Source organism: Haliaeetus leucocephalus, unplaced genomic scaffold (genome assembly GCF_000737465.1).
Source record: "Haliaeetus leucocephalus isolate CR32 unplaced genomic scaffold, Haliaeetus_leucocephalus-4.0 Scaffold849, whole genome shotgun sequence".
In the NCBI taxonomy this organism is placed as follows: Eukaryota; Metazoa; Chordata; class Aves; order Accipitriformes; family Accipitridae; genus Haliaeetus; species Haliaeetus leucocephalus.
In genome coordinates, this window is record NW_010973285.1 from 2,669,555 (window position 1) to 2,684,995 (window position 15,441).

At 42.3% G+C, this 15,441-nt stretch overlaps 1 protein-coding gene across 1 annotated transcript in view; it reads left to right on the forward strand.

The window, feature by feature from the left end:
* The first annotated feature begins 3,076 nt into the window (after positions 1–3,076).
* ARHGEF28 (Rho guanine nucleotide exchange factor (GEF) 28) overlaps positions 3,077–15,441 on the forward strand; it is a 99,076-nt gene continuing 86,711 nt past the window's right edge. Inside the window, exons 1-3 of the mRNA XM_010582869.1 lie at positions 3,077–3,208; positions 5,413–5,560; positions 7,396–7,689. Coding sequence (XP_010581171.1) covers positions 3,077–3,208; positions 5,413–5,560; positions 7,396–7,689 — 574 coding nt within the window. The remainder of the gene's footprint in view (positions 3,209–5,412; positions 5,561–7,395; positions 7,690–15,441) is intronic.

Here is a 15,441-nt window from a genome sequence, read left to right on the forward strand (position 1 = left end):
ATTTCAGGTAGTGCATATATCATAAATTATTTCTGTTGTTTTTGCTCTTTTGTACTGATATGTGAATTATGGCTTAATTACCTACTTTTAAATGCTGATAACTGTAATTGTAGTCTCTTCATGCTTTAGTGATAGACCAGCGTCAGAGGTTTTTTGCAGATTTGAGAAGGTGCTTTGGTTGTGCCTTGCAGAATGGGGTGGGGAGCAGTGGAGAGGTGCTTTTCTCAGATGTGGTGAGGGTGATGCTGAAAAAATGTTTTTTATGAGTATGAATTTCTTATGGAACTCCTGGAAATGTGTTTCACTGTTGTTTACCTACACTATTTAATTGTTGTGGTAGTCTAGTGGATATATGTTTTGACTGAGAGACTGGATTGAGCACTTGGACTCTGCCAAGAAGAGGCTCTGTTACAAAAGAGGTAGCATATCCCCAAAATCTCTGGGAAGGCCTTGTGAAGCAGAGGGGCATTGCTTTGGTGGAGGAATACATTACTGAGGCTCATTGCAAGATCCAGCCCAATTCTTTCCTTCCTGTGTGTCTTGCTAGGAAAGGAAGAAGAGGATGGAGCTGGAATTGTTGGCACTTCTGTCGCTCTCCAAGTTCATTTGTTTGCAGAGGAAAGATCTGTTCAGGTAGTTCCTGCTGCAACCTGCTCCCTGGGCTGGGCTGGGCTTGCCTGAGGGAGCCAGGAAATAAATGCCTCTGCAGGGAATGGGTATAATGGAAAAATATAAATTATCCCTCAGATTTAAGCTAATAAAATAAACCCTTTTCTTAAAGGGCTAATGTACGGCTTCTGGGTTTCTGCCTACGTGAGCTTATTTTGTGTGTGCAAAGAAGCTGATAGAGATCAAGTTTGTGCATATTTCTGAAGCTCTGTTGCACTTCTCTAACACTGAGCTTTAACAATTGCTACCACACATAGTAATCCAAAGTAGAATAGCACAGAATATTTCAGTCGGAAGGGACCTACAACGATCATCTAGTCCAACTGCCCAACCACTTCAGGGCTGACCAAAAGTTAAAGCATGTTATTAAGGGCATTGTCCCAATGCCTCTTAAACACTGGCAGGCTTGGGGCATTGACCACCTTTCTAGGAAGCCTGTTCCAGTGTTTGACCAAAGTAGTTGTGGCACTGAAATTTTGTTTTATTTGCAAGGTATGTATTTTTCAACACTTCGTATATTAATCTTTCCAGGCTGTTCTTATATGGCCTGGGAGGCCCTAATTTTTTTTTGGTTTTGCTTCTAATAAGGTTCTCTGCATCAGTCTTTTCCCCAGACCTTCATGTGACAAATGCTGGGGTGTATCATCCTTGGGAGAAATTTTTGGCCCAAAGCTCTTCAATGTCTTGATCAAAGTTGTGGAAGAAGTGTACAGTCATTGCTAGTAAGGTTGGCAGCTCTCAGTAAAATGGTGAATTACGTGTGTGCAGCGCTGATAGCATGGTAAAGTCAATGCCCTTGAGTGATCTGCATTTAAATGCAGCTAAAGGCAAGGTCATACATCCAACAACAGAGTGCAAAGAACTCTGCAAAGAACTAAATAAGCTGGCAGACTTTTCTCTCATCTCCTCTTCCTCTCCTCCACCCTGAAAGGCTGCATTTTGGTCCGGCTTGGAAGTTGGGTGAATCCTTCTGCCTTTTCCAGCTGCAGAGTCTGGAAGAGGCTCACAACATGCATCACTTTCCCCAAGTATTTTTCTACCTAGAAGTTTTCTAGAATGGACTGCAAGGTGATCTTTGTTTGAAGAAAAAAAAAATCAAATAGTTCCGATAACAAAGTTGGCTTCACACAGAGGAAATGAACAGTGTGGTAATTACAGTGCTATCTCGCTGCAGCTTGCTTCACAGCTGTGAAAAGGAATGGGAAAGCTCCCTTGATGAGTGCATAGACATACACAGGGACACCTCTTGTGGCAACAATAAAAGCATCCTCAGAGTTCGGTGGTATTTTTGTTTTCATGTGTGTAATGAACAAGCCTCTGCCAGCAGTGTTTGGAGGGAAGTGCAAGTGGTCATAAGAGTGGGAAAGACTGGTCTGCCAAATACATACATTTGTGCCAGCAGTGCAAAGGGATTGTGGGTGCAGCCATCTCCATCAGTCACATTTGTTTGTGATATTGTCTAGCTGCATTACAGTATCTTTTTTTTATTAGTGCATATATATATTTATATAAGGATGTAGATTGTATGTGTGCTACATATGCAACATATTGTCTAATAATTAACTGTACGATAACTATATTAAAATGTAAAAAAAAGATTTTGCAAATGTAGGAAAGGAATTGATGAAACATAGTATAAGGTTCTTCTTTCTAGTTTCACTCTGTCCTATGAACGCCATTTCTTTAGCAGCCTATAGATCCCTAACGCTTTTATTGGAAGTGCTGCTTTACATTCAAACCTGGCATTAAACAGATGTAATTCTGTGCTAAGGGAACACTGTGCTGAAGGAAGAGGTACTTAAATAATCGGGTTTAAATGTAGTATTAGATACATTTTGAACAGCCATGGTGTTCCCTTTAGCACAAATGATTTTATTTTTTTCATGTCTTTTCCAAAGGGTGGCTAGCATATCTTACCTGATAAAGATCAAAGTTTCCATGCAGGTTGGTATCACAATGTCTCTGAAGTACAGTAAGCATGCCTTCCGAAACACGGGCTAAGATAGGCTCTGCCATGTGTAGGTCTGAAGCCAGGGTGAAGGCTGTAGCTCCGAGGAGAGGATGAGGGGGGCAGAAGGGCTAATGTGCGGTGGAAGAGGAGTCGTTGTGTGAGAGGGCAGGCAGCAGTGCGGCTGGCACGGGGCATGGCCGCATGGGACAAGTGCTGTGCAAAGCAGTGGAGGGACTGGAAGGGATGGAAGTGGAAGGGTGAACTCCAGCAGCAGTAGGATGCAATTGTAAAAGATTTTCAGGTGGTGAGAAGGGGAGATGACATAAGTGCAGCAAGGGTATTTTGAAGAGGAGTAGGTGAGAAGAGAAAAGATGCTTTGAAGCTAGAGCAAAAGGCATTTGTGGTGGCCTGAACAGCAAACTGATGCATGTTTTAGTAGTGGCAGCAAGGAAGATGATGACGGAATTGAGCAACATGAAGCGAGAACATCTGAAGACAGGATGGTTGCGAGGGCAAATGGGAAGTGCTAGAGGTGATGATAGGGGCTTGTCCTTTGTGAAAGGACATGTGCTTCTCATGCCAAGTGTGGTAACCATCCAGCGTCAAAAGTGTAGCTTAATATTCCCCTGTGAAAGTTACTTACTCTGTTGTCTTTGATTCCTCTCTAGTAATATAGCATTTAACCCTCTTTCTGGATCACGTGGGATTTTCCAAATGAATCACTTAATTGTTTATCCAGATATAAGCGAGCTGCCATTTTGCCTTCCTTCTGTAAAATCTTTGCTTAAGTTACCAGCAATTTCTTATTCTGGAGGGTTGTAAGGAGTGGGTTCTGAAAAACCTGCTCTTATCATATACACATGAGCTTTCCGCTCCATCTTTTCCCCTCTTGCTTTTTTCCTTCACCCATTATAAGACAAGGAGTTGTGAAATTCTCCCCCGTGCCTGCACATTATGCAGTGTGATCAGTTTAAGATATTCCTCTGTCCTTACTGAGTCTAAATTAACATTTTTTAAAAGAGGAGCAGTATAAGCCAATGGCTACAATTTGAGCTTGATTTTTTTTTTTCTTTTATTCCCCAAGAGTAGGCCTTTGAAATGAAAATGTTGGTAGAAAATATCTCCCTTGTTTCACGTAGTTAGTGCAAAAAAACCCCATGAAAGCTGGCTAGCTATGTAGTCCCTCAGCCTTAGGGGTCCAGAGGCTATACAGGTGGTTTGAGAGTTGTGGCCACAAGTGCCCATGTGGAAGAAATTCTGCTGTGCTCCTGTGCACCAGGCTGCTGTTAGCTAAGCACCTACTGGCGCAGTCTGTGGAGTGTCTTCAGGGATTTATCCTGTTCCTATCTCTACAAAATAGCCATCCATAGTATTACTCAACAGACAAAAAGGGCTATTCACAACTAACATAAAAAGATTTTTAAAAAAGGAGATTAATAACAACAATAACAATAATAATAAATTTGGGGTGTAACCGTGCACAGCACAAAGAGAAACAGGAGAAAACTCTTGGCCGTTATCACTTCAGGCTACTAAAAAGAGGTGCGTTATCAGTTTCTGGGGATGACAGGCATGCTTGCTTCCGATACTGGACTCCTAATGTTGTTTACACCTATCCTTAGAGGAACAATCCTATCTAAGGAAGATTTTGTGCCTGAAACTAGCCTTTGCCTCTTCACCCCTAGTTCAGTAGAACATCTGTATTTAAGAAGAAAACAAATGCAGGATTTGCATTGTTATGAGTGATGAGAAAGATGTCCTTGGGGAAGGCAGGCGACGATGTGAAGTTGTGGGGTGCGGCAAGAGTCTCACTGCAGTAAAGTGTATGTTTGCCATATAATGAACAGGGGAAAGAGCCAGGTGCTTGTCAGGACAGTCAGGGACATAACTGTGGTTTTCAACCACGGAAATTTCTGTGCTACCGTGTTGTGCTTTGGTGCAGGTTTTTACCAGAGTTGTTTACGGAGCCGGTGGAGTTAGTGCTGTGGTAACTGTTTTGAATAGAGGCAGAGCAGGCATCGTTTGGAAGCACGAATGGCTGAGATATTCTTCTGCAGCGTGTTTTCCAGAAAACACCATTTCTGCCAGATACTGGGGCAATTCTGTCTTATTTAGAACAACTCTGGCAGCCAGGGACTGTGGTGGAGCACACTGTCCTCCTCTTTGAGGAAATGCAACTTCATCGAAATTTCCTCCCTCAGACATGTCAGACATTTGTTATTGTTTGCTGCTTCTCAGATCCCTTTCCTGTTGTTCTTTGAAGCTATTGTATGACCGATTTTTCTTGGCTAGTTGCTTTCTATTTACTATAAAGAAATCCATGATCAGATATCTGAGAACTAGTATTACCAGCATAGGCAGTTGTAGAATTACATCAGTGCTTTTGTTTTGTAAACCGAGTCTAAGATAATTTCAATCACTTTTGAATTTTTAAATTTTTCTAACACAAAGCATGCTTTTGTAAATAGCAAAATACTCAGGTTCACCGACTTGCTTGTTCTGAAGCATTTTAAACAAAAAGTCAGTTATATTTGTGTGGCTCAGAATGAAAGGAATTCGCTGAAAGACAGTATTTAAAAGGCAGTTTTTAAAATCACCTTTGCTTGTGCAGGCATAAAACCAGTGTTATTTTCTAAGTGGAAGTAGAAAACTGCAGATTTGTCATTGCATCATAGCCTCTGTATAGTAGAGTTGAAAAGGTTATAATAAACTTGCATCTGAAGTAAGTATCAGTGGGTTTGTTGGAGATGAGAAACTTACTGGATGTTTCTGAAAGCACCTTAATTTTTCAGGGACAGGTGACTATAAATGCAAAATTTGACAAAGACATTTACCTCCCAGAGGACGCCGAGTTTTACTTTGTTTATGATGGATCCCTGAAGAGGCACATAATGTTTGCTGCGCGAGTTAGTGACAATGCTCTTCAGTCCCTTGTTCCAGGTGAGCGTTAACTCCTGTTTACATTTGTCATCTCTTTGCTATACCCCACCCCCATTTCAAAGCTGGGCTCAACTGGACGTTTTGGTACAACTCTGTTTTATGTCTCTGTAATGGTGGAAAAGCAGGAATTGAATGGTGGCCTTTAGGATCCAGGCTGAGTTTGACTGACCACAGGTGATCCTGTAGCAATCCACTGCAGCACAGTATCAGGCGTAGACAGCGTTACTGGGCTTGCATAGTTGGGTGTGCATTAAAGTGCAGTCTTCAGGGATGGCATAATTTTTAATGTGAATGAATTCTATGCCACAACTGTTTGCCTCCAGGCGTCGTAACACCTGCAGAAGTCATGTTTTTTGTCTGAGCTTTCCCTGGGTGCAGCAGCCAGCGTGGCATGCCAGGCCCTCGTGGTGGAGATGTGTGATGCTTGGAGCTCTGCTGGAGAAGCGCACAGTGCAGAAGTGTCAGGGGTTCAAGGGGTGCCTCGCTGCAGACGGGGGATTTGCGTTGCCTCCCAGCCGGCTCTCTGCCTTGGCGTTGTCGCCCTCGTGGATGTAATATAAACCCTGGTTGTCACCTTTATTGTGTGCTTTGTGACCTTTTCATTTGTGTGAGTAGGTGGCTATAGACACGATGTACCTGTGCAATAGGATCTGCTTGTTATTTGTGCTTGTTTTCTGAAGGGGATTTAAAGTCTGAAAATAGCTGCTGAGTATAAAAAGGGAAAGTTCGCTGCTGTTACATGGTGACTCCTTTGATCCTGTAAATGGTAAATGATTGTGGTGGATTACAACTGGAGAAAATGCAGTTTTGAGGCCTGAAATGACACTGTTAAATGATTGCTTCTGGGCTAGGAATAAAAACAGGAGGCTACAGGCCACATTTAATCCTCTGCCTGTTCCTAACAGAAGCCATGAGCAAATGAAAATGAAGTGTGAGGTTAAAATATAGCCCTGCTGATGTTAGTGTTGTTTCGTAGTGGCCAAATTAAACATGAGGGAATGCAGAGCACTTTAAAAACAACTAGAGATGTGGTAGGTACGTGCTTTCTTCTGCAGTTACTAGACTGCATATATACTTGTAGTTCTTAAGCGATATTTTGGAAAATTTAGATTTGCATCCATAGTACGTCATGGTTAGCTCTCCAGTGAGAGGGACAGCTTATACCTGTTTTAGATGTATGACATCCACCCTCACTTAGATGGCAAAGGAGGAGGAGGAGGAGGAATGCACAAGGTACTTAAGAAGTTTGAGAGACAAACTCCCTTGGACTTTGAGGGTCCCAGCTGTAAGTTAGAGAGTTGGTACAGCGTTTAATCAAGTCTGCCAAAAGCATGAAGCATGCATTAGTTAAAAGCTTCTGGGTTTTGGCCTACATGGAGACAATGGGTAAGTACAAAATGGGTGTTAATACATAGGTATATTACTAAGAGTTTGTGTTGCAGGCCACTCTGCCACTCTTTTCATAAGCATCTCATTTTTCTTAGTTCTTATCCAAGAACCTTCAGGCTTTTGATTTGTGGGATTTCATCCTGATGTGGCTATACCTCTTCTTTCCATTGTGGTTAAAGAACCTTGACCTAGAAAGACTGGTTCTTGAATTAATTGTGTTAGTATAATTGGAAGGACTAGCAGTTCACAGTCTGGCTGAATCCAAGTTCATCACCAGAAATGGTTGGTGGATGCACTATGACAAATAGATGTTGTTAGAGGGAAGAATGAAATAATTCTGGATGAGTAGTCACAGCTTTTAGATGCGGGGGGAGGGGAATGAGGAAAAACTAATGTATTTTCTGAACATAGGTAATGCTAGTGATTAATTTACATTATAATTATAGGCCATGGATGCCAAGAAACAGTTTCTGTCTCTGTGTTAATGTACACAAGGGGATACTCGCCTGTGGTCCTCGGCAGCTGTCCTGTCACTTACAGAGAGAATCTGTCTTGCAAGTTGTCTCGCTTTCTGGTTGATCACGCAAAATGTGTCACTGCCACTAGTCACAAGATGTTGCTGGATAAGTTTGGGCTAAGGATAAAAGATCTGCAGTCCCTGGATAATGATTTGATGATGGCTGTTGCTCATGAAGAATTGCCATCGACCTGGAACATCCTTGGAAGCTCCTCAGAAGGTGGTAAGGTTTTATTTCAAGTTGGAAAGCTTTTAGTAGTGGTTTGGTGCACAGTTCAGAGCATAGTACCTCACCGTTTTATCCCAGGTTCTCAACCCTTGCGCTTTATTTTGTGGTTAAGATGAAAAATTGTTCAAGTATGAGAAGGGTAATCCGAGATTTGGTTTGTGCCCAGAGGTTTAAAAAGCATAATAATGGTTATTGTAACTCAATCTCTCCAGAAGCCTTTTCTGCCTTGACTCACTGTGAATACAGTTCTTTATTTATAAATAGACTCTGTCTTTGCAAGATTAAAGAGCTGTCTGTTTAAAAAAAGCAAGAATTGCAGCAGTGAAGTATTGCTGCCATGATTCCAACCAAGTGAGATATTTCAATTACGCAGACAAAAAGCAGACAGTCATAAAACAGAAGAATGTGTTACTGTAGGCATTCTGATGTATAGAATAAACATAATTTTTATCACGGTTCTGTCAGTGTTTATGCTTTATTTATGACTGTGCTCATTCTTTGGGGAGAATATCATTAAACAAGTTTTGTGGCTTTTTTTTATTGTAGAGGAAGTGGGATGAAAATATACACGAAACTTTACATTAGGGTATGCCATTGAAAAATTTTGTAACAAAATCGGGTGAAATTTTCCTGGTTTCATTGCAAACAGAAAACTAGTTGGGTTTTGGTGAAGTGTATAATTTTTTTTGCAGACCCAGCTGATTTACAGCTGAGGTTGGAAATAGTGTTAAACTTGATGGCTTCACATGTTTTTCATTGAAAATTTGGTATTTTTGGCTGTTTTTCTTTTAGTACTTTAAATTGCTAAAAATTGGAGGACAGGCAGTTTCCATATGAGCCAAACTGAAAGAGACACTCAGGCAAGCTTTTGGGAAGTAAAAACACAGCACTTAGCAAATTTCTTTGGGTGAGGGCTTTTTTCCTGTCTTAAATTTTTCTAATTCTTAATGACAGATAGCTTGAAGTCTGCTATTGCCTTGCTCAGGAGAAGGATGTTTTTCGTCTGTCTGTTGTAAACAGCTCTTTCAAGAGATGTAAAAACAAATACCAAGTATCATTCAAATATTGGCTAGACAGGAGAGAAAAAAAAAAAAAAAAAAAGCTCTTACTTGTTTCATTTTGGTGCGTAGTAAATATTTGTTCACATAACTCAACTGCTGGAATGGCTGCTGGATCTTGGCAATGAAGACCTTGATTTAAAGCCTGAAGAAATCAGCTGTAGTTTTGTTCACAGACTTGGCTAAGCTTTTCATCAAAACTGGTTGAAGCCCAACCCAGAAGCATCAGCAGGATACCAACAGTACTGAGATGCTGAGGCAAAGCCAGCAGGGTACCTGCTTGCTTGAAACATGGGGAGGTTTGTGCTGGCTGTGTTGTGGGTCCAGAGGGTCAGAGATCAGCTCAGCTGGTACCAGATTAAGCTCTGTCAGGGCAGTTGCTATCCAAATAGCAGAATTACTTCATTTTTTAGTTATGCTCATTGTTAATTTTTCAGGTGTACTGCAACATTTATATAGAAGAGAGTATGTTGCCCTGTGAGAGTTCCATAGGACTTGTATTTTATTGTTTCTGTGTCTTTTTCATACTTCGTTCACTTTTCAGATTTAAATATTACACATAAATGAAATTTGAATACAGCAGAAAAGCAGGAACCTGTGCTCCTGTCACTATGCAAAGTCTTTGTGAACGTTTGAAATGTTAGATGAGCATGTCTTGAGCATGCTGCATTAGTGGTTGCCTCATGGGCACTGTTGCACTGAAGAGGTGACATCTACCTTTGTACCCCAGTCATTGCTCTTAAATAAGCCTGGGATTTTTCCCCATGTTTCTGAATAAAACAAAAACTGATCTAAATTCCTGGGGCCTGGTAGTGTTGCTCGTGGACAGCGAGGAGCTCTCAGTGCAGTCCTGCCTGGGCAGTGCTTACTGGCCGTCCTTGTTGAGTGGGGGGCTCCTGAAAGCTTTTCAGGCAGCTTCTCCTTCAGCCCAGGGGAGGTCAGTCATTGCCTTTGTCTCTCTCTGAGGTCCGGGCTTGGGCTGGGCCTAACATCTATTTTGGTATCCTCTAAGCAGTTTGTAGAATTTTTCTTTGGCTCCTGTATCCTTTCTCGCTCCTTTCTCAAAATACAGTTTTGATTCTTCTTACAGCCATATTCTCCTTTCACCTGACTCTGAGAAGCACTGACTCGTGTTGCTTCCTTGTGCCATTCCCACCCCTGTGTTTTTGTCCCCAAAGGCAAGAGGCCAAGCTCAGCCCAGGATTGCATGTGGCTGAGGGAGCCCTCTGCACGCAGGGGAAGGAGAGGGAGGGAGAGGGGGATGGACTGGGGCAGGAGGGCTTCAGATCTCAGCATAGGGGAGAAGAGGAGGAGAAGGTTCTTCATCTTCCACCGTGAGGTGATAAAGGGTTGTCCCAGCACTCTGTTTCTTCCCCACACTGCAGAAGATCAAAATGGTTGAGAAACAGGGAATTGATGAGGATTTAGAAAGAGGACGAGACCTTCTTTCCCTACCTGCTGTCCCTGCAACTCCTTGCCCCGAGGGTCTGAGGGTGTCTTGACACTTGACAGTGTCAGGATGTTCTTAACAGTATTGGTTTTGTGAAAGGTGTGGGTGCTATCATCTGTCACTAGTTAGGACCTCATGCTTGTGAGATTCTGTCAGTTTCCAGAGCTGCTGGGCTATTTTTACTGGAAAAAAATTACTTCTGAGTGACACGTTGCTGGAGAAGATTATTGCACCATCTGGTGTTTTTGGACCTCATTCATTTTTATGAGGATTTAGAAACATATGGGTTGATGGAAAGATAGAAGAATAATTTATTCATAGGAGTTTTGGTATTTGGAAAAAGTGTTTGCATTCTCTTTATAAGGTACAAAACCAATTGGATAAAGAGAGAGCCTGGATTGTTTAGGGAGCATTGCAAATAATTCAGGAATTTAGTGCAGTTGCACAGGTCAGGACTTGTTAACCACATCATTTAAAGTTCAACAAAAGAAACAAGAAAGCATGAACCTTTTGGTAATCCTCACTTGTAATAAGTGCCTGTGTGACAACCACGTCAGGAGCTGCTCACTCACCCAAACTGGTCAGATGTTCAGATCGCCTGGTCCACAAGCAGTTCGCTGCTAGAGGAAACTGAGGACCCAACAGAGGTGCTATGCTTAGATGTTTATTTGTTGGTGGGTTTGAAGAAAGAGGAAGGAGAGATAGGGAGGAGGGAGAGAGAGAAGCTGATTTTCTTGTTGATTGCACCTTCGTAAAGGGTATTTTCCGTCTGAAAACTGGATTATTCAACTTACGGAGATCATCAATATTAAATATAAAGCCAAATACCTTGTTAGAGCTGCTTGAAAAAAAAAAAAAAGGAGACTCTTCCCATAGTTTTTCAGTTTACCAAAAAAAAAGAAAGATGGAGTGGTTTAATCTGGATGAGAAAAATGATTCCAAGTAACCTTTCCTTTTCTAGTACCCTCAGATTAGGGCAGTCTTTTAGGACTGGCAGTCCCCAGGGACCATCAGGCATAGGTTCAGTATCTTCACTGCAACTTTTTTGTCCTTGACACACCCAGGCTTACATCCCTTGGGTGTTGGAGGGGGAGTGGGAGCACAGGAGTGTGGACCTTGCAAGGGGTCTGCCTTACATACAGGAGGCTGAGGGCATCTCAGTTTCTGGTTGTTTTAAGGGCATTGCTGGGAGGCTGAGTTCAGGTTGTCTGAACTTAACTGTGCTGGTAATCAATCAAGAAGAGTTGCTGCTGGCTTGGCCACTATTGACAGTTATTTTCAAGAGGAAGAGTACTCTTTTAGGTTTAAGGCTATTACTAGAAGCAATAAAATTACAGCTGAATTATGAAACTTAATTGTGGATCATAGGGAAGGGAATAGTGTCTATACCTGTTTAATTCCCTTTCATGAAGAAGGAGAATTTCTGTTTTATTTCATAAATGCTTCGTAATTGTTTTCTAGGAAAGGGTCTTTTGGAGTGAACCGGATTACCCAACCTTGCTGCTTTATATTGTGCCTTTGGGGAACACTCTTCTATTTTCTGTGCCATTTTGACTTTATTGCCCTCTCCCTGCCCTTTTCTTTGTAAATCCTGTTACTGTTTCCACTTGGCATTAAGCACATTCCTGCTAACCTGCCCAGTTCAAACCTGGCTGATGCATGTCATATTTTTGATCTAAATTAAAGAAGATTCTGTCTGTGTCTTTTCCTCAGTTGGAATTTTAGATTCCTTTTTTCCTGCAGAAGGAAAGGGAGAGGGAGGGAAAGTGCCTGGTCTCCTTCATGGAAGTAGGTGAACATTGGGAACAGCAGTTAAATATTTCTAGGTGTGGTGAGCCTTGTGAGGAGAGGCAATATTTTTTTGGTCAGACAGTTTATAGGGGTTAGAGAAACAGACAGTTCTGTGGCCCTGTAGGAGTTTGCCCCTTTGGAAACTGCACGGGGCAGAGGGAGGAGGATGCTTGCTTGGGTGTCGGGAAGCAGACGAGTGTCTTCCAGTGCCCGCTTCTCACCAAGAAACCTGCGGCACGGGGCAAGATATTGGCAAGCATGCTTCAACCTGCGGGTCCCCAGCAAGCATCCGATCCTCATCTCCTCGTCAGTGGTACTAATAGCAGAGAGGAGATGTTTGAGATCCCCCTGACCATGAAGGGGCTTTTCGGGAAAAGCCCCAAGCACATGGAGGAGATGGTGATATGCAGAGTAACAGTAGAGCAAGTACTGTAAGAGATACAACAGATTAAGTTTCCTATTTAAGGCAATATATAAGTAGTGGGGCTCAGAAGCCTGGTCTGCTGCTGGAGAGACCAGGTATGAAGCTATGGTCTGACCCGGACCCCAACCTTGAGTTGGCACTGGACTGGAGAGCCCTTCTCTGCTCCTGGCTGAGAGGGTGTCCCCGCCTGGTGTTGAGCACTCCGGCGGTGCTCAGTAAACAAGTGTCTTAAACCAAAGAGCTCGAGGCAGTGTTTCGCTGCAGTACAAAAGCATGAGGAATATTCCTCTGCTAATAGAAACCATCTCCTGTAGTGTTTTGCATCTTTGTTGGGGTCACTGAAGCAGTAAAGTCAACTGAAGCTTCACCTGACAGCGTAGGTGGTGGCACCATGTGCAGCCTTCACCACATGGGGCTGGTGGATGGGATCCTTCTCTAACCCTCCTGCTGCTAAAACCGCTGGGGCAAGACTCCTTCAAGTCCATCTTTGCAATGGAGCTTAACCTTCCCTCATCTCTTCCTTTTCTTCTGCAGTATTGATGCCAGCCTCTCGGTCTTAGTTGATAAATGTATGATGAATAGGGGGACTAATTAAAGAAAAGGGGGATGTTCCAGATATTTGGTAAGTGGAAAGGGGAGATGTCACCACAGCCCTGCCCTCAGATGGGCTGTCATGTACCTGACTTCGTGCATTGTGACCACTGTCTATTCAGAGAACCACTTGTGTGTATTTTTGCAGCAGCAGGGTGCGCTGAAGATGGCTTTATAAACAATCTCGCACCTAACGGAAAAATGAAAAAATGAATAGTAATGCATAAAAGTATGAAGCCAGGAAAAGCTGGAATTTGTCAGCCAGTTTTGATGTCTCCCCCTGCTTTTCAAGTCACAAGTCTTGCGGTTTTTAGTCTCCTTCCAGGAAATGAATGAGATTCATAGCCCTGAAAGGGCTTAGTCAGTTCTGTCAGAGAGAAGTACTTGGTTTTAGTTTATTGTTTTGGACATAGGAAGGGGTTCAGGTGCAAGGAAGAACAAAAGGATTTGTTTAATGTTTAAAACAGACTGTGTTTGGCTCAGCTCTGTGTAACTCAGTCTTTTGGCTGCAGAATCGGGATGCAATGCAAAACAACATCCTGATAGTGCATATCTTTTACAGCACCACCTGCCTTGCAGTAGCTGACCCTGTATGAATCAGCCAGCAGTGCGTCTTTCAGATCTTAGGAATTGTCGGTTTTGTGTCTTAATGGAAAATGTTACCTTATACCGTTTCAATATTAATAAGTTGAAGAAGCCTTGTGTTTTTAATTTTTCCCTCATCTTCTTCTTGTTTGCAGCTGAATGCAGTTGAATTAATTATGTTGTTTTTTCACAACATTTTTTAAAATTTCTTTATGGTTTTCTTTTTGTCTTGTTTGTTTGTGTCCTCATGTGTCGCTTCCCCCCCCTTTTGCCACATTTGAAACCTTCCTCAAGGGAAAGGGAAAAGAAAGTGAAAAGTGTGGGAAAATGCCATTGGTTCTGTCACAGTGAGGAGCTGTAAGAGGAGGTGGTGAAAGAGAACTGAAACTGGAAGTAGTTCTTAAGAGAAAAAATGTTAAACCTCAGTTGTTTCAGAATTATCCTTTTTTTTAGTGCAAATTTTTCTTTTTAGGCAGATCTATTTAAAAAGCTTATTATCAGTCATCATGTCCTTTTTTTTTTGTTTTGCTATTGCTGACCCTGGAATAGAACCATAGCAGAATTTGGATGGAAGGGGTCCCTGGAAGTGGCCTGGTCCTACCCTCCACTTGGAGTTGGGTCAGGTTGCTTAGAGTCAGGTTTTGAGCACCTCCAAGGACAGAGAGTTTGTAACACCTTTGGGTGACCTGTCCCAGTGTTTCACCATCCTTGTGGTGAAAAATAATTCCCTTGTATTGAAAGAACATATTTACCTTTCCATTTATCCTTCCAACTTTACAATTTGTATTTCAGATTTTAGTATCATGAGGCTATTAGTAATTGCTTTATGTCATCAGATTCTGCTCACTCCTGGGCAAGCTAGGTGGGAGTAGTAAGAGGAGAGTAGCCCACCAAACACATAGTCTATAGAGGTGAAGGATGGGGAGGAATGCAAGTGCTGTTTCTAAGTGCATCAGGGGTGAAAAAAAGTGGAGCTGCCGGGTGGTTCTGCTACCATGTGCATTCAAGCTAGCCGTGAACAAATTTAGCTTAAGGTTAGATGAAGGTTGTTAGGTTGGCAGATAAAAATTAGTTACAAGAATATTTGTAGTGAGATAATAAAAGTTATTATTGTAGATGGTGTTCTAAGACCACAAAGATTAATTACTGTTTATTAGTTATTTTTAAAACTAGGTTCTCTTGTAGCAGACTTACTCATACTGCATTGTTTTTAAGGTTTGGTCGCCAAAAGAGTAACTTTATTTGCAGCAGTGTTGGAGTAGAGAGAGGCGGCTATCCTCTTGTTTGGGAAGGTTTCCTAAGGGCTCTCTTTTTGCTGAGTGGGAAAGTCCTAATCTTACTTTGCTGAGAGCAAGTTTATCTGGCTTCTTTACAGTGTTACAATATACATTGAAACCCAGTGGCCCCAGGCCAAAGTTTTAATCAGAGGATGGAGTTCAGAGTAAAGTTTGCCTTTTTATTTCTGTGTTTTTAATCTCAGGGTTGGGGTGTGGTTAGTATTTAATCAGATGCTTAGTGTGCTTATGTCCTGGTTTCGGCTGGGATAGGTTAATATTCTTTCTGGTAGCTGGTATAGTGCTATGTTTTGGATTTAGTGTGAGAGTAATGTTGATAACACACTGATGTTTTCAGTTGTTGGTAAGTAGTGCTTATCCTAAGTTAAGGATTTTCCAGCTTCTCACGCCCAGCCAGCAAGAAGGCTGGAGGGGCACAAGAAGTTGGGAGGGGACACAGCCAGGACAGCTGACCCAAACTGGCCACATTCCATACCATGTGATGTCATGTCCAGTATATAAACTGGGGGGAGTTGGCCGGGGGGGGGGGGGGGGGGGGTTGGGTTGGGGGAG